This window comes from Olea europaea, chromosome 1 (genome assembly GCF_002742605.1).
Source record: "Olea europaea var. sylvestris chromosome 1, O_europaea_v1, whole genome shotgun sequence".
In the NCBI taxonomy this organism is placed as follows: domain Eukaryota; kingdom Viridiplantae; phylum Streptophyta; class Magnoliopsida; order Lamiales; family Oleaceae; genus Olea; species Olea europaea.
The window spans coordinates 29,076,336-29,100,284 of record NC_036237.1 but is presented as its reverse complement, the minus strand read 5'-3'; the positions used below and the strand labels follow the sequence as shown (position 1 = coordinate 29,100,284).

Genomic DNA, 23,949 nt, shown 5'->3' with positions numbered 1-23,949 from the left:
AATGAAGAGAATGATATTGGTAAGATTCAAAACGTTTGACAAAATGTCACTTATTTAGTTTTGTCACATTTTTGAATTTCTGTCATTATTTTTATTTTTATTTTATTTTCAGTCATCTTTTTTTGAAATTTCTCACATTTTGGTGGTGGTGAAGGAGTAATTGAATTTGGTGTAGGCGATGACGATTGAAAAAAAAACTTACCTTATTCTCCTGTTGGGATCTTCATTAAGTGAAGGTCAATGGGTTGGTTGAGTTGCTAGATGACGATGACGGTGAATTGATTTAAAAATATTTGACATTTTGATTGGCCTTTTGTCGGTAAACAGATTTAAAAATGTTTGAAGGTGAACAGAGAGAGGAGAGACGGTGGCTGTGTTACTTTTTTAAGTGCTTGTCACTTCTTTGAATTTTTATCACTTTTTGAAGTTTGTCACTCTTTTTAGTGTCACTTTCTTGAAATTTCTGTAATTTTTTTTAGTGACAAATATCACTTGTTAATAAAAGTGACATTATACTTCTGATAATTTTTTAAATTTCTGTCACTTTTTTAGTGTACGTTACTTTCTTTGAACTTTGTCACTTTTTCGAGTGTTTGTAACTTTCTTTGAATTTCTATCACTTTTTAAATGTTTGTCACTTTTTTGAATTTTTGTGACATTTCTAATTGTTCGTCACCTTTTTTTTTTGGGATTTGTGCAATTTTTTTAGTGTATGTCACTTTCTTTGATTTTTTGTCACTTTTTCGAATGTTTTCTCACTTTTTTTTTTTTTTTTAATTTGTGTTACTTTTGTGAGTGTATGTCACTTTCTTTGAATTTTTGTTACTTTTTCAAATATTTGTCACTTTTACCAATTTATATCACTTTTTAAGTATATGTCACATTTTAGTGTTTGTTGGTTTTTTTTCTCATTTTTTTCTCATTGTTTGTTACTTTTTTTTGAATTTTTGTTACTTTTTTAAGTGACAAACATCAATTTTTTAATTTGTACGTCACTTTTTTAATATGTAAGTAGAAAAGTGACACTTAACTTTACAAAGTATTTTTTACTTCCAAAATACTTTTCATATGATTTTTCAAAACACATCTAATTTTAGGGGTATTTTTGTAAGTTGTCAGAAATTTCATGACAGTGGGTTATAATGGGTAGGGCCTGAGTCTTGACTACAGCCCAATGGGCCTTGAGTCTGGTTGTCATTTTCCAACAAAATCCAGTTCTCATTTGTTGCCTGCAATTGGGTAGTTGTTAGTTCCACTTATTAAAAAACTTTTTAGTAACATAAAATCAAATGGAGCAATGATCACTAATGATCAAATAGTCACCAACAAGAATTAGTCGGTTATCGACGGTCTTATTGCACCTTCATCGCTGAATACCAACGACATCTCCGACAGAGAAATAGTTGTTGTCACCGACAAAAATCGAGAAACAATGACAATATCATTGCTAATGTCATCAACAATAATAGACAGTGCTATGATTGCTTATTACCAACATAAAAATTGTTGGTGAGGATTTTCTGTAAGTGTAGCAAAACTCAATCAATAAATCTCGAAATCTGTTAAATTTTAAGAACAAACGTATAATTGGAATAAAGTTGAATGATCAAATTTTAACTAGGACAAACATGGGTTAAATAAAAATTATACACTATTTAATTTGATAACAGTGTACCATTTTATATTGATTTATTTCTTGAAGATGATCAAGGCCGGCATTTCTTTCTACCTAAACGTGTGATTATTGAAGCCATGATTAATGTAAGAGTAATGATATTCATAATCGCTCACTGTGGTATTCGCTATACGTGACATCCTATATGGCGGCTGATAATTTGTTATATTAATGTGGTAATTTCTTTTTATCTCATATATCAAATCACTAATTGTCAAATGTATGTCATGTAGGATGACTGCGATAATGAGTGACTGCAAATAGCATTATTCTTAATGTAATGACCCCATTAATACTTTCTTTGATTTGAAAATTATTCGTCTTCAGTACATAATTAATAGCTACGAGGGAAAATATACCATCCTATGAATTAAACCCAAAAGATCTATGCTTTTCGAGCGAAACAATGGCTTACAACTAATATTTTATTTTAAAGTAATCTTGGATATATAGAACTTTAAAGAAGTGAAAACCTTTGATTCTTTGTTTCTTTTAATTGGATAGGATTAGGGCAAGCTATCTACACAACGACACAAAAAGTGACCTATATTTGATTTTTTTGACTTAAGACTTAAAGCAATAAATTTCTGAGACGACAATAGATTGATTTTAAAATTTAAATTGTTGCTCCATCTTTAAATGTAAATAATAGGTAATTTCCCTCATTAAAATCCTCTCTTTAATTTGTTCACTTGGTGTGTCTCGTTATATGTCTTATGATTTATGTTATTCGTAGATAAATGGCTTATTTATAGTCCATGCTTGCCCCAAAACTATAGTAATCGTAGCACAAATCAAATACCATAATCCAAGTATATTTTTGTGTAGAACAAATTAGATAAAAAGCATGTATTGCTCTTTCAATCGTGGAGTTACGGCAGTCTGTACGAAAGTATGATCAATATAAATGGGTGGCTACTAGAGGAGTCGACGAGGAGGCTTTACTCCGAGGACTTCCTTCGGATCTCCGAAGAGATATCAAGCGACATCTCTGTTATGACCTCGTTAGACGAGTAAGAACTGATATATATCATCTTATTTCTTGTTCTTGGATTGTTCTTGCTCATCTATATTCGAACAGACATATGCAGTATGTACTTTAAAACAATCCTAGACACACGTAAAAGATTAATCAATTTTTACGATGATATTGCCAAACAAACAGTATAACTACGAAAATAAACAAGGGTGAATGGACAATCCTGGAACCAATTATGGGTATGTTTGGTGTTGCTCAAACACTTTTTTAAGTTACTTATTTTGCAAAACATGATCATCAAAGTTACATTTTTAAACTTACTTCGCGAAAATTAACTTTTAAGCAAAGCCTAGTGAAGGTTTTGAGGATCTTGTGACATATTGCAATCCGTACTAAACAATATGCATGTTTCTTGACAATACTAACAGGTGCCATTATTTGATCAAATGGATGGAAGAATGCTGGATGCTATATGTGAGAGGCTTAAACCTGCATTATGCACCCAAGGTACTTGTCTAATGCGCGAAGGCGATCCAGTTAATGAAATGCTATTCATAATCCGCGGGAACCTCGATTCTTACACAACAAATGGCGGCCGCACTGGGTTTTTCAATTCATGCCGGATTGGTTCTGTTTTGTGCGGGTAGTCGTTAACAATTAAAAAGGAATCAGACGATTGTGTACGGGACAAACCTCTTGAGACAAAGTCCTAAAAAAGGGTGTTTTATTGGCAATGATTTTACAATTGAAACTTAAACAGAAATGCCTCCAAGTGGCGCAAGCACACGAGTATTGAAAAAAAATGTTTTAAGTCTAAACTAAGAAATTGAAATTACATATTCTCTGTTTGAGAGTGTTTGATTCCAGTCCTTTGCTTTATGTCTTTTCTTCCTTTTATATTCCCTTGATGCTCTCTTTGTGATCAACCGCTTAGAAACTGTTTAATTGCTTTATAACTGCCCACTTTCTTCATGGTGGCCAACTTATCGTGGAATTGCCGTCTCTAGATGCTGTCGCTGCTCTTTATCGTTCAACCGTCTTCAACTGAACTTTTTGAATCGTGGAACGTGATAAGATTACCCAATAACTGTTTCGATAACTGTACTTTTGGATAACCATAATACCTTATGTTTGCTAAGATCCTGGGCGATTCGAAGGTTTGGGCGAGAATGGGGTTACAACTCTGGGCGACTGCAAGGCACTTCATTCGCTCAGATCTTGGGCGTCTTGTAAGTTTGGACGATGGTGTTATAGCGTTTGACTTACACTGCATTCATTAATAACCCTATTTGGGCCTTTATCCTGAATTGTCCAGTTGGACTTCATTCTTTGAGCTATTTGAATTGGGCTGCACTTTTAACATGTCAACAGGTCCTGGCCACTTCTGTGACGAGGAACTCCTAACATGGACTCTCGACCCACGTCCAAGTGTTATTCTCCCTTCTTCAACTCGTACTGTCGAAGTCATATGCGAAGTCGAGGCTTTTGCTCTCAGAGCAGAAGACTTAAAGTTTGTTGCATCACAGTTTCGAAGACTACACAGCAAAAAACAAAGGCACAAGTAAAGATTCTACTCTCACCAGTGGCGGACGCTGCATATTTTATACAAGCCACGTGGAGAAGGTATAAGAAACGGAAGAGTGCAGCCGAACTACGGGAGTTAGAGAATTTAGTCACTGACATGGAATCGTCAAAAGGAAAAATGGATGAGAACGCCCCTCCGGGTTCTGGCTTTGCCATTTATGTAGCAAGATTGGCTGCTAGTAGAAGAGGTCTCCATAAGCATTCGGGATCAGACTCCAGGCAGTGAATTCGTTGCAGAAACCAGCTGAACCTGATTTTTCTGTAGATGACGAATGATAGGAAAGTATGTGCATAATTCGTCCAAAAAAGTGAACAACCAGTTCAAATATTTACAATCAAGAAGTATTGGATTTGTTGTACATTATTTTATTGGTTAATATTGAAAAGGATATGAGAATTCTTGTTTAATACATCTATATAGACATTTTTGAGGTTTTAAGACATTCTTTAGTATATTGAAAATAACATGACAGCATAAGTTTTGAGGCTACTTATCAATTATCATTGACATTGTGCAAAAGGTAAATGGTTGGTCTCTTTGGAGGAAGTTAAAGATTTGACATATACAAGAAATACATTTAAACACTTCGAATGTCATAGGACACCTCTATTATTGTATCCAATATAGAGACGTAAATTCGAGGTTTAAGCATGGTTGATGTTGAATCTAAAGGATCTATGGCTGGATAGATCCCCTTGACAACTAAACCTCTTGATACGGATCAAGATTTCTAAATTCGAAGTGATTTCAACTCTTATATCGCCCAACCCTCGGGATTGTCCACCTGGAAATCCAGCTCACATAGTTAGGTGTTCGAGGCAATTTAATAAAAAGTTAAAAGCAAGTCATTCTTTATTTATCTGCTTCTATTTTAGAAAAATTCCATTTGTTTTAATATTACATCATATACTCATTTTTAAGATTTTATCTTATCCATTCAACTCTTTCCAACTCTCATAAACATAAACAGATGTCTCAAACAAAAATAACCTGAAAATTTGCAGTTGGAAAATCGATTATTATTGTTGACCCCAAAAAATATTGTCAACAGATATCGAACCCACCTGCACACACGTAAACCTAGTCCAACACGTTAAGACACTAGAATGGCCTCAAATGGACAGATCAAGGGCGTGAGAGCAGTTCAAGAGCATGGGACAAGAACGTTCGGTATTGTTGACTACAAAAAATATTGTCAACAGATATCGAACTCACTTGCACACACGTAAACCTAGTCCAACACGCTAAAACACATGAACGGTATCAAATGAACAGATCAAGGGCGTGGGAGCGGTTCAGAGCATGGGACAAGAACATTCGGAGTCTGGCGAGATGTTTGCATAACGATTGTACAATAATTACCAATCGATATTCGTAGAATGGGCGTATGAATTCGTATTGTGTTGTATTGCAAGATGGTAAAAAAGGTTGTTGAATAAAGTGTATTAAGAGAGTAAAGAATGTGTAATCTTGAATAAAGTGTATTAAGAGAGTAAAGAATGTGTAATCTTGATTCTTGTATTGAATCTTGCATTATCCTTCTGAAAGATGCATGGGGAAGTCTTTATGGTATTACAAATTAGATCGTGGCCCTCGATTGGGAGTACACGCGGCATCACACTTGACTTCCTATCCTGTTACACATTTATTAGTTGGCAGAATTGTCGCTATTTTGACAAGATAAGACGCTTGCACTCCATGATGGGTGTCTCATTAATTAATCAGGAAGGATCCTTGTGTAAGACCGAATCTTTGGGAAGGAGTACTGCTTAAGGCGTTCGGGCCTCGGGGTGAAGGGCATCGACAAGACAAACAACCTCGGCCTATTCACTTTGACGCCAGCATTTGGGCTGCGTCATGGGTGTTGCTTTTGTATGCTGCTTGATTTCTATTGGCCTAGGGGCTTCGCCTAGGATGCCACGTGGTTCGGCATGAGTGGACCATGGCCCCAGAGGGTCGACCAAGTGTGTCAACACGTAACAATTTTAATTTTAAAATAAGTCTCCAAATTCATATTATTGCTGTATTCTTAAAAATAGAATAAATGCAAAAGATAATCTTATCTCAATCTCTGTTATTAAACTAATGGAAAATCACAAATGTAAAGACTTAAGAATCCGTATCAAAATTTTATACACATACATACATACATACATACATACATACATAATGAACTGAAATTTGTATTGTCATTTCTGCTTTAATTTACGCCAACATTTAACATTGAGTCTTATTATCATTCCTTATAAAGTAACCTAAATTGTTATGTAGTCATCATTATTTTTTATATTTAAGAATAATCTTGTTAAGAGAAATTGTAACTTAAACACTTGCTATTCCTTGTGCTACCAAGAAAATGAATATATTTGTTTTGGCTCCTCAGGACATAGCTCAGTGGTACAAATGACAGGAGTGAGGTTATCTCACGCCTTGCTGACAGCCGCAGTGTGGGGTTCAATTTTTGAGACATGAAATTGGACTCCTTGTAGGCACAGCGTACAGACAGTTCTTGTTCTCTGGCATGTTGGGACACATCCCGCTATTTATCTCCCTCACAAAGTTCTAGGGGCGGGATAGTGAGGGATCTTAAGGTTGGAATTTAACCTTTTTTAACAAAATGATTTATACTTCAAATTATAATGTGTTCTTGCTAAATGATAATGCCATCTCATGCCGTTGGTTATGTTAGATTTAATACTGTCTGGTCAACGAGAATAAAAACAAAACATGTCCATAAACATAAATTTTCTCCTTGAGTTCTTGACACTCTTCAAGGCATGAAGGCTAGAGAATCTCGTAACTAATCAACCAAGACATTGATTATAAGTTGTGAGAGATTCGGGTTAATAACCCAAATGGTCGCTGAACTTTGTAAAATGTTTTCACGAGATCATTGAATTTTAAAAATCAATCAATCATAACTGAACTTTGCAAAAAATTTACACAAGGTCATTGAACTTTGCAAAGTAACCTGGTGAAAACCTTTTGCGAAGTTCAGTGACCTCGTAAAAATCTTTTACAAAGTTTAATGATGATCTAGGTGATTTTTAAATTTCAATGGTCCCGTGAAAACTTTTTACAAAGTTTAGTGACCATTTGGATTATTAACTCGAAAGATTTCTTAGGGCCTACTAGGGAGTAATTTTTCACCGGTTTCGATCATTTTATGAAATGCTGAAAAATTTGATCATTATTTTTATTTTTATTTGTATTGATTTTGGATTTTTTATTATTATTATTATTTTTATTTTTTTATTTTTTTATTTTTTTTGTTTGGCACTGGATCACCCAACACAGATGGTGTCATTTTGACGGTATTTCTCATCCAACCAAATCGGTAAATTGACTACTGTTCAAATTCTCTTCCAATTTTAAACTCTATAAAATAATTATTTCAATCAACATAACTTGTTCAAAACTAACTTGTAAATAAAAATAGAATAACTAAAAAAATTACTTTAAAAATTTAACTTATAAGTAAAATACTCACTTTTGTGTAAAAATTGCTTACAACGTAAAAATAATAATAATAAGACAAAAACTCACTTATAAATTAAAAGTTTATTTACAAGTAAAAAACTAACGCGTATAAAAAATAGTAAAAAGTATAAAATTTACTTATAAATAAAAAATAATAATACTCAACTTAAAATTTTATTTACAAGTTAATATTTCACTATTGAAGTTAAAAATTAACATATATATATAAAAGAATTACTTTTAATTAAAAAAATAATGTTATCTAATACCAATGGCATTGATGATTGAACACTATTCTAAGTCTCAATTTGATAGTGAGAATTTGAGGTGGTGCGGAGATAAGAGAAAGGAAAAAAAGGAAAAAACTTTTATCTTTCTAATCCGACAACTTAAGTTCTGGTATATTTAATAATTCTGAATCCATCCTTTAATTAACAGTAATTTATTATAATTTAGTCAACATTAAAGGTGTTGAACTTGCACTATTAATTCTTTTATCAATGTCAAAATGCGTATGTAAAGTAGGTTATTGTGAAGCAAGTACACAAGGATTTAATTAAATCAGATACCCCTAATCATATAAAAAATATAGTGTACAAAGAAATTCTCATTGAATAAAAAGTTCATTTCACATCAACAATTTTTCACAACTATCTCCCAAATTATGGTATCTTCAAATATTATTTTTACGGCACTTATAAAGCAATTCTAAACAACGTGCAATGCACGTTTACTTTTGACTAGTGATACTAAATAACATTACACTTAATTAAAATATCACTTATATGAGTAAAAATTTTCATATAAAAAATTAATAAATTCAAAATTTCACCAAGGAACGTGTAAGAACCACCAATTAATAAACTTGTAGACATGAGTTGAACTTCTCCGAAGACATCTATTAAAAATCATCCAAAATCATACCCTCGTAAACGACCAAAATCGATAATTTAAATAAACACGTAGTCTAAATCACTCGACAAAATTCATTTATGCATTTCAAAGTCAAAGAAACTGAATTTCATAAATACACACATTGGGTAAAAATACGATGTACACCAGAGCTGGCAGTCCAATGGACGAAGGAAGAAATCGTTAAAATTGTAGACTTACAAAATGTTGAGAGACCATTGGAGGCCTTCTCAACTCGACCAAACATGAATGAAAAACAGTTCGAACCTAACATGAAGTCGGCATTGTAAAATGAATCATACCTTCCAAGTTAGCATTGTAAATGTGGAGTTGGTCGTGGTACAGCTCTCTGAAACATCAGTCCTCATCAGACAAATAAACAACGTCTTCTGTAGCAACTGAAGAGGGAAGTGTACCCTGTACATTACCAAGCGTTTCAAGGTTGGACTGCTCCAACGAACCAAAATTTGTACCAACATCTGGTAAAGTTGCAAAAGTATTATGTCCATGTACAAGAGGACGTTGATCCATGTCCATAAGCAACTGAACGGCAGACTGAGACGAGTTATGAGGAGCTGACAGCCTACTTTCATGCTGAGGTCTATTACGAGAAATGGGATTTATTGTCGGCAATGGCAGCACCTGAGAATGTGATGTTTGTTGAGGGGTGTGCTGAGAAAATGGAGAAGTTGCAGGACGGGGCGTTGGTGACTGCTGGCTAGGCATAGCATGTGAATGCAAAGGGAGACTGGCTGCAGAGGCAGATGTTGAGGGCCGGAAAGGTTGAAGATGTGGGGCTGGAGAACGGACCTCTCCCACGCGCAGATTACCCGTGGAAGGTGTGATGGCACTTATGAGTGGTGGTCTGGTCAGTAAGCCTGATAAACGAGCTGATGCACGGCGTACAGTTTGTACGGCTGGAGTGGGATTATGCTGGCTGGCAACAGGTTGGCAATTTGAAGAAGAAACAAAGCCAGGGGGAGGTCCTGCAGAATGTGGCAGCGATGGCTGATGTGCAGCTTGTACAGTTGGAGTCACAATCCGAGGTTGGCTTCTTGAAGAGGAACCAAAGACGGGGGATGGTACAGTAGAATTTGGCAAAGGTAGCTGTTGTGAAGTCTGTACAGTTGGAACCACAGTCTGAGGTTGGGAAACTGAAGATACTGGGTGTCTCACAGGGCGTTGCATTGATAGCTGCTGCATGAAACTGGAAGACATAGCTGCAAAGAGAATGAGACTATGAGACCAAAGTTCACCTCGCTGAGTGCATATAGAAATGCATCTTTAATTAGTCAGACAATTTTATAGATAGTTAATATAAAAGAAATGAACGATACTGAGTAAAACAAGAATATAATTTAATCGACCCAAAACCTAGATAGAAAGCAACAAGGTAATCTTGCACGTGGTGGTGGACACCAGGCTCTGGAAACTCTGTATAATTTTACAGATATTTAATATAAAAAGAAATGAACGATATTGAGTAAAACTAGAATATAATTTAATCGACCCAAAACCTAGATAGAAAGCAACGAGGTAATCTTGCATGTGGTGGTGGATACCTGGTTCTGGAGATTCCGTATATGCATATATAAAATTTATTTCAATTTTCTAGTAATGAACATTCGTACGTCTTTACAGAAATAGAGAATTACTTCAAACTAATTCAATACAGCTAGCAATTGAGAATAATCAAACAAATGCTGGTCAAGAAAGAAAAGTTGGAACTGCAATTTTAAGATGATTTTCATTTCCACAAAGATGACAAATTTATACTTTACTACTAGAAATGGTGACCCAACATGGCATATACAATTATGAAATGCACCAAAAACCAGTATAACTAAATCCAGTATAACATGTGGCATTCCCAGACCATGCCCTTTATAGTCTTTGCCATTGATATACATTACGGGCATGTTTGATGCACCGTATTAGACCGGATAAGGACTAATGTAATCTTATCTAATCTTATCCGGCATTTGTTAGTTGGTACCCAATTAAATTAGCTCCTATATGATGGCTATTATTTGGCCAAATCAATATTTTGAATAGTGATTTTTATAAGAATGTGGTTAAAAAGTAAAGAAAAAAGAATTTTTAAATAACGGTTGTCAAAAAGGGGCTTAATCTAAGGGGTGTTATCCTCTTTTAGACAACTGTATAAAATTAATACAATATATAGGTGGGTTTAGACACGTATTATTTATTCACCAATTGATAATTAAGAAGAAAAATAGTTGATTGAAATGCGTAAACTTACAAGTAAACAGAAACTAAATATTTCACTGATAAGTAAAAGAATAACTTATAACTAAAAAAAATTTATAAGTAAAAAATTCATTTTTAAGCAAAACTTGTGTTAAATTAAAAAAAAAAAAAAAAATCATTTTTAAGGAAAAAAATTGTGTATTAGAAAAATAATTTATCATGAATAAAAATCACTTATAAGTTACAAATATTACTTATAACTTAAAAATAACTTCTAAGTAAAAAAATAACTTATATGTAAAAAAATTTACTAATGAGATAGTCACTTATAAGGAAAATACACAAAAAAAGCAAAAAGTTTCATTTAGAAGTAAAAAAATTACTGACAACAAAACAATTCACTTTTAAGTAATAAAATTGCTTATGAGTGAAATTACATATAAGTTCGAAAAATAATTTTTAATTAAAGAAGTATTGTAATAATTTATTTTTATTTTTTTCCAATAACTGTACATTTTTCTAATACGGTGTAGCACCAAATACCAACACCATATTAGAACAATCCACCATAATATCCTCCCCAATCCTATCCCTCCTAATCCTATTCCTCCAATTCTATAATATGTACCAAATGTGATCTATTAGTATTAAAATTTTTGCACTACCATATCAGTTTATTCAAACTTACAGCTTGAGCTGTGTCTATTATTATCTATTACATGGGCAACCCATCAAATGAATGCTCTTAGCCAAGCAAGCAAACCCATCAATCCATGGAATCGTTGATTGCATAGCATGCAAATATCTTCAACCCCAGATGTCTAATTTGCCAATACAAACTGCACTACCACCCTGCTCTTTTGGGGAATTGGTTGGAGCACGTTAATTGAGATAATTAGGTTAACCTTGAGACACGCTATTTACAAAAGGAAGTTCACAGTAGAACTCTTTCAACATGGCATAGTCTTTGTAGACCATCTCTAATGCCTACAAGTTCAAATCTCTAGGTGGGAGAAAAGGACTTTCATCAGTAGTTCATACAGACATGGTATTGAGAATTCTAAGCATGCTGAACTCATGTCAAAATTATATGCTCAACTCAGATACCAGCATTCTAAACTAAGAAAAGATTATTTGCGATTTCAAAAGGGTATCACCAAGGAATTATTACCTCGCTGCATTCCTGGAGGCCCAGAAGGCCTGAGATCCAAACACTTAGACCTGAAAGCCTCAGCCAATATTCTATTCATAAGAACTTTATTATGATTCTTATCAAGTTCATTCTTTTTCAGCTGAAATGCTGTTTCAGCATCATGAAGTTTTGCCTCGTATTTATTATGTATTTGAGCAATAACTTCCTGTATCTCCTTCTCACACTCAGATTTCAGCAACAACTTCTGCAAAATGAGAGATGTCTAGTAAAATTAGAACATATAGAACAGAATATTATATGATTACGAAGCAATTCAGATACTAACCAAATCTTCATGAACTTTAACTGCCTTTTCTGTCTCTTTACTGATCCTTAGTAATTCATTTTGAAGTGGTTCAGCATGCAAAGATGAAGTTGGATACCAAGTGGGGACTTGATAAGTAGGCTGAGATGTAAGGTCGCCAGATCCGCGAGCATGATATAAATCTACTTCAGATTGCAGAATAACTTGATTTGGAAGTTCAGCCGTATTTACTACAGCTTGGGGCATAGAAGCATTACTTTGGGAGAAGGCAAACAATTCACTATTTGGCACGTGATCAATTTGATTAACTAATCCTAAATCAAGGTGATGGCAATCAAGAGTTGAACCCATAAGAGCAACGGGAGGATGCTCTACCAAATCTTGCCCATTTTGAGATGCGGTTTGATATGGAAGTGATTCTAGTTCCCCAGATAATTGAGGAGAAGTTTCTGGAATTAGGATTCTTTCTCTATCATGGTTTTCATGTTCAACTCCAGTAGCCGGTGTTTGATCACATCTGAGAGATACATCAATGGAAACTGGCTGAAGCCGCTCATGATTCTCGGTCACCAGTGCCTGATTAGACTCTGTAGGGGGTTCAGAGTCAATACAATCCGAGATTCCATCTTCAACCTGCAAAGTACTTCGATATTCTGGAACGTGATCATTAGACGGTGCAGGGTTTTCAGAGTCAATATGTTTGGAGATTGCAACTTCAACCTGCAAAGCACTTTCATTTTCTGAGACTGGTGCATCTTCGTCCCGAAATTCCCCAGATGTTGAACTTTCTAGTAGTGCCTGATCAAATGGCATTTGTTTAATCAGTTGTAATTCTATAGTTAGATTTGTAAAAAGCTCGGGAAGTTTGCATGGATCATAAAAGGTACATTCTAAGCTGAAATAGATCCACCCTCTCTCTCAAATTTGTTACCAAATCAAGGGCTGCAGGAATCAATACATGTACTCGAATACCAATGCATGGCGAATAGCCAGTCCAGATTATTTCGAGACAATTCTCCAAAATAAACGATACTAGCACTATCAATCTAGAAAACTATTTTAGACACCATAGATTGTATAGGATAGCGTAACTTAGTGATAGATAGAGTTACTCTTTGATGCATCACAGACAGGAAAACGAGATAAAATAGCAGAAATGTAGACAATTCAGAAAGGAATAGGATATTACATGACTTGGGGGCAAAGAACCGTCTGAAGGAGCAATGATTGTTCCTGTCGGAGGTAACAATGATTGTTCTACCAAACTTTGATAGCCACTGATTGACTCATTACCATCTCTCTGGTTCACATCATCAGATAAATTGGAATCAATTATATCTCCTTTAACACACTTATCGGAAACATCAATATGTTCTACAGGGTGAACACGAATCACATCTTCAGAAACAGTTGCAGGAACCTCTGTTGGAATCTCTTCACTCACCTGAACCATTGGAATTTCAACAGAAACCAGCTCTCCAGAACCAGGCAAGTTCCCAGAAGCCATCTCCCCAGTGGTATTACCTGAATGAATCAATTCACAGGGCAGTTCAGCAATCAATGTCCTCTCAAAGGAAGATGTCCCCAACTCCCTTTCAGAAGTTATACTTGACAGATGATTGGCAGTTTCAGTAGGCAGAGTACTACCTACAGCCTCAGCATGTGCAATGACAAACGTATTAGATGGCGCCACAACATTCCCTTGCACGAGATGCACATCTTCATTAGGATTTGTGTCTTCAGTATGCTTTTTAGAGATGGGGGCAGCATTTTCAGGAGCACGGATTGTAATATGTGCATGGGCTTCAGAGCATCCAACCTTGTCTTCAGATTGAGATCCAACTGGCTCATCAACAACTATAAGTTCAATATGGCAGGCTTTTGCTTTTGCTTTGGCCAACCAACTGGCTGCCTTTTGTCTCTCGTAACTCCTTGCAGATAACTGATTTGCTTCAAGATCTTTAACGTGCATGTCCTTCAAGCGCTTGAACTCTTCCATTTTCTTTGCAAAGTCAGAATCCAAAATCTGGAGTTTGTCGATCGCTACTGACCCTTGACCATGTATAGACCGGATACAGGCAGACTCCAATTTGTGTTCGATCTCCAATTGCTCCCTTTTCTCCTCCCAAATTCTGTGGAATTTCTTAACTTCGTCCTGCTGTTTCTGAATAAGTATTTTCAACCGCTTGTCACACTTTTTCTGGATTTTCTTTAACTTTTCTTCAGTTTCACTTTCAGCAACTTTGTCGTTCATTGGATTTTTATGCTCTGAAACAATCAGATAACCAGAAGGCTCTTTATTTGCTGATCTTTCAATATCAGATTTCGCATTTTGCAAGTTAACTGCTGAATATTGTGGTATCCCTGCATCAGCTTTACATGATTCTTTGCTGATATCTTCTGTCGATAACAAGCAATCCTTTCTAGATTCCTTGTTCTCTGAACACTGCAAAAACATCTTCTTCAACAGCCGCATCTTTGAATAAACATGGGTTGCCTGTTCTTCAGTGCATCCATAATTCAGATACTGTTTTGCTATCATGAGTGAATCCTTCTTATCGATTTTCTGTTTCAAGATAGAAGCTGCAATCCAACACTGACAAAATAACAGCACACACAGAAATGAAACAATCAAAATCGTAGTGAATCATCACGCATAAACTAAAAGCATAATCAGAATGTGTACTTCTTCCTATGTCTCCGAGAGCAGAACAGAGATGCACATATATCACAGCATAAAACGGCCAGAACTCCCTATTATATGTAAAGGAATCAAACTGCATTCTACTTATCTGTAAATGTTCATTTACATTGGTACATGAAACTAGAAGAGAACAACAAATGATATGGAGGAAGAATATTGCATGATCGATAAGTGGGCAGCCTCCAACCAGGAAATCTTCCAAAGTGTAAAGGTAGTCCCTACCGTGGACTCCAAAGGAGAAAGAACCCAAAAAAGGTTCCGTGTAGAAGATACATTAGATAAACTACATTTGGTTCTAAATCTAAAGGAGAACTGAATTTCTTCAGAACTGCTGATTGGCAGACCCAAATTAAAGCGTTATCTCAAGAATAAGAAGGAATTCATGGTTCATATACTTACAAAGAATAATCAAATTAAGATCATAGATTTCCCTAGGGCAGTAAAATTGTACTTCAAGAGATTTGGCTTACATGAATCCCCTTTTGCCTTCCCATTTGATCAATTGCTACATGTACCAGAACATCCAATGCAAACAAATCCTTAGAAACAAAAAATATATTTGAGGCTCACACCTCCTGCCTCACGGAAGGCTTCTACAGAACACCTCAAAGCTTACTTCTAGAGGGCCATTAGTAAGCTTACTCCTCAAGGCTAAACCTCAAGGGGACTAAAACGTCACCCCTTTGTCTTGCGTTTTTTGGACAGTTTGTTATTGGCCTTAGCTTTTGGGCAATTTTTGGACGATCTAGAATGTTTTACGGGTTTTTTATTTTCTTTTTTATGTCTTGATAATAGCACAATTTATCATGTTTTCATTTATTTATACTTGTATTTGCATGATATATTGACGTCTAAACGCACGAAGTACCCTTATATTTTGATTTAGGTTGCAAATGGATGAATACGGTGGAATTTAGAAGAAGAGAGCGAAAAATGACTAAAATGAAAAAAAGTGAAGGTTCAGGTACCAAGTTGCAAATAATCTAAAGATGAGATGGGCGATGGAATGATGATTCAAGAAAGCTAGGAGTCCATTTGGTGCAATTAGAAGTCAAAAGAAGTTAAATATGACCATAATATTTTCACAAATCAAATTTCGACCGCATAAGGATTTTTCAGATTTTCAGCATGAGATTGAGATCCACTTTTGACCTAGTAAACGTTCGTTAGTTTACTTCGTATTTTATTATTTCTCATAAAACCCTATTTTCGTGCTTTATGACCAGGGATCAAGACGAGTAAGGGCGATTCATTGCAAGGCTGCCACCAGTGTTTGAATCTCCTCCTAACCCTTTTTTTGATACTGAATTTGTTGGCACGCACATTACATCACATAACACCATAACTGATTGTGAACACGAAGAGGCACCAACTAGGACTTTGCACGATTATCTCCACTCCACACGCACATCTACATCGTCATACATCATATTTCCACCTAATATGCCACGTATGGACTTTTTTTTTGATAGGTAATCAAATAATTTTATTACTTAAAAGAGAATACACGGGGGGTGTACAATCACTTTAAGCTATTAAGGAAAAACATGAAATTAGGCAACCCATCTACAGGATTTCTAGCCACAGCATTAAACCAAGAATACAAGGTAAAGTAAAATGTTTCTCTTATCTGCTCTCTTGTCTTTGTTTGATCTTCGAAGCAACGGCTGTTCCTTTCTCTCCACACGCACCAAACAATGCAACCCGGGATAAGGTGCCATACTAGTTTGCTATCTTTATCCCGAAGTTTTCTACGCCATGCCCGTATCACGTCCTCTATACGACGAGGCATCACCCAATCCATAGATTGTGAACTGATTATACTGTTCCAAGCCACGTATGGACTTTAAATCGAGAATGATCCAACTTCTTCCCAACCTTTCACGGTCTTGAAAATAAAAACTCATACGTGCATATTAGGAAATTTGAAGAGGTGGTTGCATCTTTTCACACAATCAACGTGATACAATGGATGCAATCAGGATTAAATTTTTCCCGTTTTCTCTTAAAGAAAGAGCAAAAAGCTAGCTATTATTCATTTAGACCATGCTTGATTAGGACTTTGGCTGAAATAACTCAAGCATTCTTTGGCCAGTACTTTTCCCACCATAAAACAATTGCATTGAAAAAGCAAATCTCTTATTTTACTCAAAAGGAGAGTGAAACTTTATATCAAGCGTGAGAAAGGTACAAAGAAATGCAAGCCCTCTGCCCCCACCATGATAATGAAAGTTGGCGCATTGTGAGTTATTTCTATGAGGGATTATTGTCTAGGGAGCGTCAATTTGTTGAAATGATGTATAATGAAAAATTTTTGCAAAAAGATCCGGATGAGACCATAGACTACCTAGATGACTTAGCTAAAAAAGCTCATACCTGGACTGGACCTAGTGCCACTGAGAGTACTAATAGGTCACGACCCACTGAAAACTCAAATAGCACGTGTATTTATCATCTTAGGGTGGAAGACAACCTCAGAGTAAAAGTAGAAGCCCTCACTAGAGACCTTGAAGCCCTAGGTACTAAGGATTCAAAAACAACTCGACCTGTTTCTCGTGTTGAATCTTTAGAGCCTTATTTTGTGTGTGGAGTGATCACCTAGCACATTAGCACGGGAGTGCCACTTATATTGAGATGAGGGGACTTTATGAGGAACACTGTAATGCTTTAAATGTATATCAAAAGCCCTACTTTATTCCGAAACTCACAACCCATGGTGGCTGAATCACCTCAACTTTAGCTAGAAGTTTGAGAACCAACAACCTGCCCAATTCAATAGAGCTTACAATGCAACCCCCCACGTTAACCCACATCCTCGAGGAATTCCTTAGAAGATACTTTACATGCGTTCATAGAAGCACAAAGTAAGACTAATCTGAAGTTTGAGACTATGACTACCCAAATTGTTGAGGAAAACAAAGAAATAAAAACTTATATGTCCAAGTTCACTAATGCCTTAGCTGTAGGGGAATGTGGGAAATTTCCAGCACAGGCTCAATCAAATCCTAAGGGACAACATATGGCACAAACCTCATACTCAGGAGAAAACAACCTTAAGAAAGTTAATGTCATAACTACTCAATCTAAAAGAGTTATAGAACCAACCCCCAAATGTAGGGAAAATGAAAAGGACCCCAGTAGCGCAGAAAAGAGTACGCCTAGTGAGGAGGTAGTGAAGAATCCATCTAGAGTATCATTCTCCCAAGCTCTCAAGTCTACCTCGAAACCTATCGAACAACATAGTGAAATCCTAGAACACTTCAAACAGGTAAAAATCAATCTCTCCTGCATGTGATTTCACAAGTTCCTACATATGCTAAAGTTTTTAAGGATTTATGCACTGTAAAAAGGAAACACTGTCATGAAAACTGTTTTCTTGATTGAACAAATGAGTGCGGTAATTGAGCAAAGAATTCCAACCAAGTATAAGAACCCTGGTTGCCCCACTGTGTCTTGCACCATTGAAAACCATGAGTTTGCACAAGCTCTTCTCGATTTAGGGACTAGTGTCAATGTCATGCCTTATGCTATATACTCAACGTTAGGTCTATGTGAGATCAAACCTACTTCTGTGGTCCTACAATTAGCCGATCGATCCCCTATTAAACCTAGGGAAGTAGTTGAGGATGTGTTTGTACAAATTGACAAATTTTGCTATCTCGTGGATTTCTTGGTATTGGACTTGAAAGTTGATGTGAATGTAAACTCCAAGATTCTCATTATTCTTGGTAGACATTTTCTTGCCACGGCTAGTGCTCTTATTAATTGCAGGAACGGTCTAATGAAACTATCATTTGGAAGCATGACCTTAGAAGTCAACATCTTTCACATCATGAAGCAACTCAAGGCAGATGATGAGTGTCATCAAACATTTATGATTCATGCACTCGTTCGGGAGGAAGCACCTGCAATTATAGACCCCAACCCTTTGAGCTCTTTCCTTTTGAATTCTGAAATTCCAGCAATATATGATGACAGGGAGTATGCTGATATCTGTGCTGCTTTTGATAATTTGCAGGGTTACGAAACATCGCCGTTGCTTATCTCCAATAAGTTTGGTGCAATGCAAAGAAGATTACAAATGCCCCGGCTGGATGAGGGCTAAAGAAGGCAATACTGAGTCGAGTCAACGACAATATACAAAGGCTCTGCTTGGGAGGCAACTCCTGGGGAGTTCGTTCCCTTTTCTTTCTTTTTATTTTTATTTTTTGCATTCTTTTTAGGTTTATTCCATGCATTCTTCAGTTTATTTTCATTTTCTGCATCATCCTTTCCATTGAGAACTTTTAGGTTAACCGTATTTTAGCTTATGCTGATTCACTGTGATACTCAGGTGACATCTTTCCTTACTTTGATTTGGCAGACATGTTTTTGCATTGAGAACAATGAAATATTTAGTTCGGGGGAGAGTTTAACTTGAATTTTATTGTGAACTGCATACTTTTCATGGAATTTTGGTCTTTTTTTTTTTGTTAGTCCCTAATTTGCTACATGTTCTTGAATGACAATAAATGCCACTAGGAATTAATGTTATCTATGAAAGTCTGGATGTTGAGACATTTGTTGAATCCTTTCTGTGCATACAAGTCTTGTGGTAAGATAGTGGTTTAACACATGTAGCTAGAGGAGTTTCTTGCTGAAATTTTCATGTGAGAATTCGTGAGGATTGAGAGCCACGATATACTAAAAATGTAATAAGTGTTCATTGATCTGTGGATAGGATACTTCTTTTGATAATTACATTACACGGTCTGTGGTAAGATAGTGGATTATATTTGGAAAAAATTATGACGGTCAATTTAGGATTAAATTTGATCCTTTCAACCCAGTTTTTCCTATGTTTACAACCCCCTAGTAGCCACTTTGAGCCAATACACATAATCGTTTCTTTTCATGCGCCTATGTTAACAACACCTCTTTACATTGGAATAAAGTCTATAAATATTCATTTTTCTACCTTTATACTTCCAAGTGTATAGTAGGTGTTAAATGTCCAGCTGAGAAGAAAATTAACGAGGAAAATAATAAGAGTTGATAAGTGCTTGGGTGATGCGAGAAAACACAAAAGGAAGGGGAATTTGAATGAAAAAAAAAAGAGAGATAGAGAGAGAGAAATCGAAAGGAAAAAAGAATAAAAAAAGGAAAAGAAAAAAATATTGATTGTTTTTGGGGATTTAAATATGGAAGAATGCATTCATTGAAAAATGGGAATTATTGAAATGCGTGATAAGATACTTTGCTATGCGCTTGGAAGTGTTTGGATCTTTATATCCCTCTTTTCATATAATCCAACCTACGCCACATTACAAACATTTTGCATTGACTGTTTTGATCTCAAGTAGGATTGTGAAATGAAGTTAATGAATTCTCATTTAACAGTATGCCTATCATGTGATCAATGTTTGCTTGTTGCTCATTCATAAGCATTAAAGCCTCCATGTTTTGAGTGTATATCCTTTTTCTCGGCTTCATAGAGATAAACCCGCACTAAATACTCTGACACCAATGAATTATGGAACTGAACCTTTAGCTCGAGACACACTTGATGTTGCATGTGTTAGGGTTGGCAGTAAGATAGCTAAGGCTTGACACACACACACACATATTCAGCACGTGTATTGATATCCTGATGATCATAACATTGTTAACATCTTGTGGTGTTGAGTTTGAAAAGTGCATGAATTGCAGTTGAATTGAAACTCAACAATTTAAATTTTAGCATCACCCAATCGTTTATTTGTCTTGTTTTACATTAAATTGCTAAGGATTAGCAATAAACAAGTTGGGGGGTGTGAAAATAGCACAATTTGTCATATTTTCATCCATTTATAATTGTATTTGCATGATATATTGACGCCTAAATGCATTAAGTACCCTTACATTTTGATTTCCGTTGCAAATGGATGAATACGGTGGAATTTAGAAGAAAAGAGCAAAAAAGGACTTAAATGAAAGAAAGTGAAAGTTCAGAGACCAAGTTGCAAATACTCTGAAGATGAGATGGGCGATGGAATGATGATTCAAGAAAGCTAGGAGTCCATTGGGTGGAATTAGAAGTCAAAAGAAGTTAAATATGATCATAATATTTTCGCAAATCAAATTCCGACCGCATAAGGATTTTCCTGATTTTCAGCCGGAGATTAAGATCCATTTTTGACCTAGTAAACGTTCGAATTTGGAAAGAGCTATTTCTAGAAAAATTGTAACCCTTTGTGTTAGCTTTCCAACGTACTTTAAATTACCTTAATCGAACATCGAGAGAAATATATGGCTAAAATACTAAAAGCAGTCGTACGGAACAATTTTTAGCCGAATCTTCAAGTTTCCTTATTCCGTTCAACCTCTTTTGAAAACAATTTGGCACTCGATTTTAAGCCCTAGTTCGACAAGAACACACTCCCTTTATCTCCTATCTCTTTTCTCTCATCTTGGACACAAGAACTCCATTAAAAACTAAATTAATCGGTAAAGCCACGAAAGAACTCGATTGGATTTAGGAATTTTAACATCTTTTCATTCATGTAACGTGCTTTTCATTATCGAATAATTCTAGGATTTAGATTTTTACCTTATTATACTTTTGAAATTTGTTTAGCTTTTATTTAATTGTTCATGGATTCAATTATATTTTTTCCATTGAATGATAAAAATATTTGTTGAATTTATACTTCAATTGATTTATTAATGTGATGTAATTAGTGCTTTATGCTTGAGGTATATAATCGTTTCTTGAATCGTATTTCAATAAATCAAACCGGAACATGTTCTTAGAAAGCCTAAATTCTAGAACTATAAGTGAAATTAAATCGATCTAGGTTTTTTTCATGAATTGGTTTTGAAAGTGGTTTAATTCTTATTAGCTTTTTTATAGAATTAGTCATGCTCTTTCTATAGTTTGATCGAATATTTATTGAATTTCAATTTCAATTAATCTCATTGGTGTGATTCCTTACCGCCTTATGCTTGGTGTATATGGTAGCTTTTGAATCTGATTTCAATAGATTAACGTGGGAATGCATTATAGGAACCTAGATTTTAGAGTAAGATGCATGAATGATTGGTGTCGATTGATCCAATCCGGGAGAGTGAACTCCAGTGCTTCATTAATCTCATACTTTGATATTTAAATTTCATTCAAATTGATAAATTCCTCTCACAACCATAAAAACCCTAGTTTGTCAAATCCTTTAAACAATTCGTCCATCTCTCTGTGGAATCGACACCCTAAAGTCTTACAATTACTGCATTATTTTTTGGGCGTAATCATGTCTTTATGCAGAAGGGATAGGGGAAGGAGAATGCATGATTGCTAGTAGAAGATGATGTCAAAGAATAACAAGAAACTAATGGCGACGAGGAGGATTATGTTGACAATTTACTTAAACATCTTATTCATAGTGATGATATAAGAGATCTTTAAGTTGCTTCTACTTCTGCTATATCATAATATTGTTTTGTGATCCTATTCTTAACTTTTAGGGCTATCTTTTTTATAATCTAGAATGTTTTTAACGTTTACGGGTCTTTATTTTCTTTTTACGTATTTACACTAAAGGGGAAAGGGAAAGGGAAAGGGAAAGGAGAAGGAGAAGGCAAAGGGGAAGGGGGATACATGTTTGCTAGTGGATGATGATGGCAAAGAATGAGAAGACATTGATGGAGACAAGGAGGATGACGTTGACAATTTCCTTAAAGATCCTGATGATATGAGAGATATCTAAGTTGTTTCTACTTCTATTATTATAATTTTGTTTTATAAGTGCTAATTTGAGAACTTATTATTTACTACTTTATTTATATGTTTTATGTTGGTTTGCAAGTAAGACTTTTTATTTTGTTAAATTGTTTTGTTATGGATTTTTTGAAGATTGTTTATAGTTAATTATGAGCATATTGTTATATTATTGTAAATTACTTTATTAGTTTGCCTCGAGGCTTACACCTCCCCTATAAAGATAAAAAACCTAGATATCTAATTAAGACTTTTTAAGCTATCGAAAACACATTAAGCCACGTCAAGTTTGGTTTGCTTCTCCCTCTTCAAACATATTCTACTTGGATTGCATCTCTCCTGAGAGATGACTTTCTTTAAATCCTTGCAAAACACGTCCAAATCAAATCAATTATGTCGTCCTTCCCTGTTTCTCCTATTAGTGCACTTCCATTTTGCTACAAGTACACTCTGCCCTTGTCCCCAAAAAAAAAAAAAATAAAGTTAAAAGTGTGCCCCCTCGTGAGGGGAGTGTACAAATAGCATTTCCCATATATTCTTGTTTCCTTTCTCCGTTCTATATGGAAACACATCCACCTTAACATACTCATTTACACTAAGTTCATCTTATGGACAATTTATGTTTTTTCTAACAGCCCAACACTTGATAGTTGATACCATAAAGAATAGCCCGTCTAATGTTGTAAAAATTGTGTCATCACCACATAAACCTAATAACATAGAATCCATGTAGAATTTCATCGTACACACTTCAATCATATGTATTACATCCTACTCAAGATCCCCATCTATACCATTAATCGAACCTAAATCCCTACAACAATCGCTTATTGGCACACTATGATCCTATATCGTAACCCATCATCCTTATTTTTACTATGATTAAAAGGACATTCCATGTATTCCGCTTAGTTTTACTTAGCCTATATTTGGCCCATATTTTTTCAAAAACTCATTTTTTCAAAATTCATTTACAACCACACTCTCCCATAAAATAATATTATACGTAAACCCAAAACTTTTCCCTATTTTTTAACCACACATTGTTCAACAGAGCACTATTACAAAATGCATTTTGACCAAAAAATGGGGCTCAAACAAGGGCATAATTAAAAACCTTTTAAGCATGTTTGGCTTTTTGCATATAGTCTATGCTCTTAACCAAACCCTATATACTTCAAGTTACTCCAAAGTTCTTATTTATGAATTAACCT

General features: G+C 35.2%; 1 protein-coding gene and 1 pseudogene across 3 annotated transcripts in view; one reads left to right on the top strand and one right to left on the bottom strand.

Annotated features, from left to right (window-relative positions):
* Position 1: 1 nt before the first annotated feature.
* Positions 2 to 4,514, top strand: LOC111406989 (annotated as a pseudogene).
* A 4,173-nt stretch (positions 4,515 to 8,687) lies between these two features.
* Positions 8,688 to 23,949, bottom strand: part of LOC111400121 — a 35,884-nt gene continuing 20,622 nt past the window's right edge. For all 3 annotated transcript variants that reach the window (XM_023027563.1, XM_023027569.1, XM_023027574.1), the window contains 4 exons: positions 13,489 to 14,895; positions 12,321 to 13,097; positions 12,014 to 12,239; positions 8,688 to 9,851 (listed from right to left, as the gene is read on the bottom strand). In XM_023027563.1, the coding sequence (XP_022883331.1) occupies positions 8,989 to 9,851; positions 12,014 to 12,239; positions 12,321 to 13,097; positions 13,489 to 14,895 (3,273 nt within the window). In that variant the 3' untranslated portion in view covers positions 8,688 to 8,988. The remainder of the gene's footprint in view (positions 9,852 to 12,013; positions 12,240 to 12,320; positions 13,098 to 13,488; positions 14,896 to 23,949) is intronic.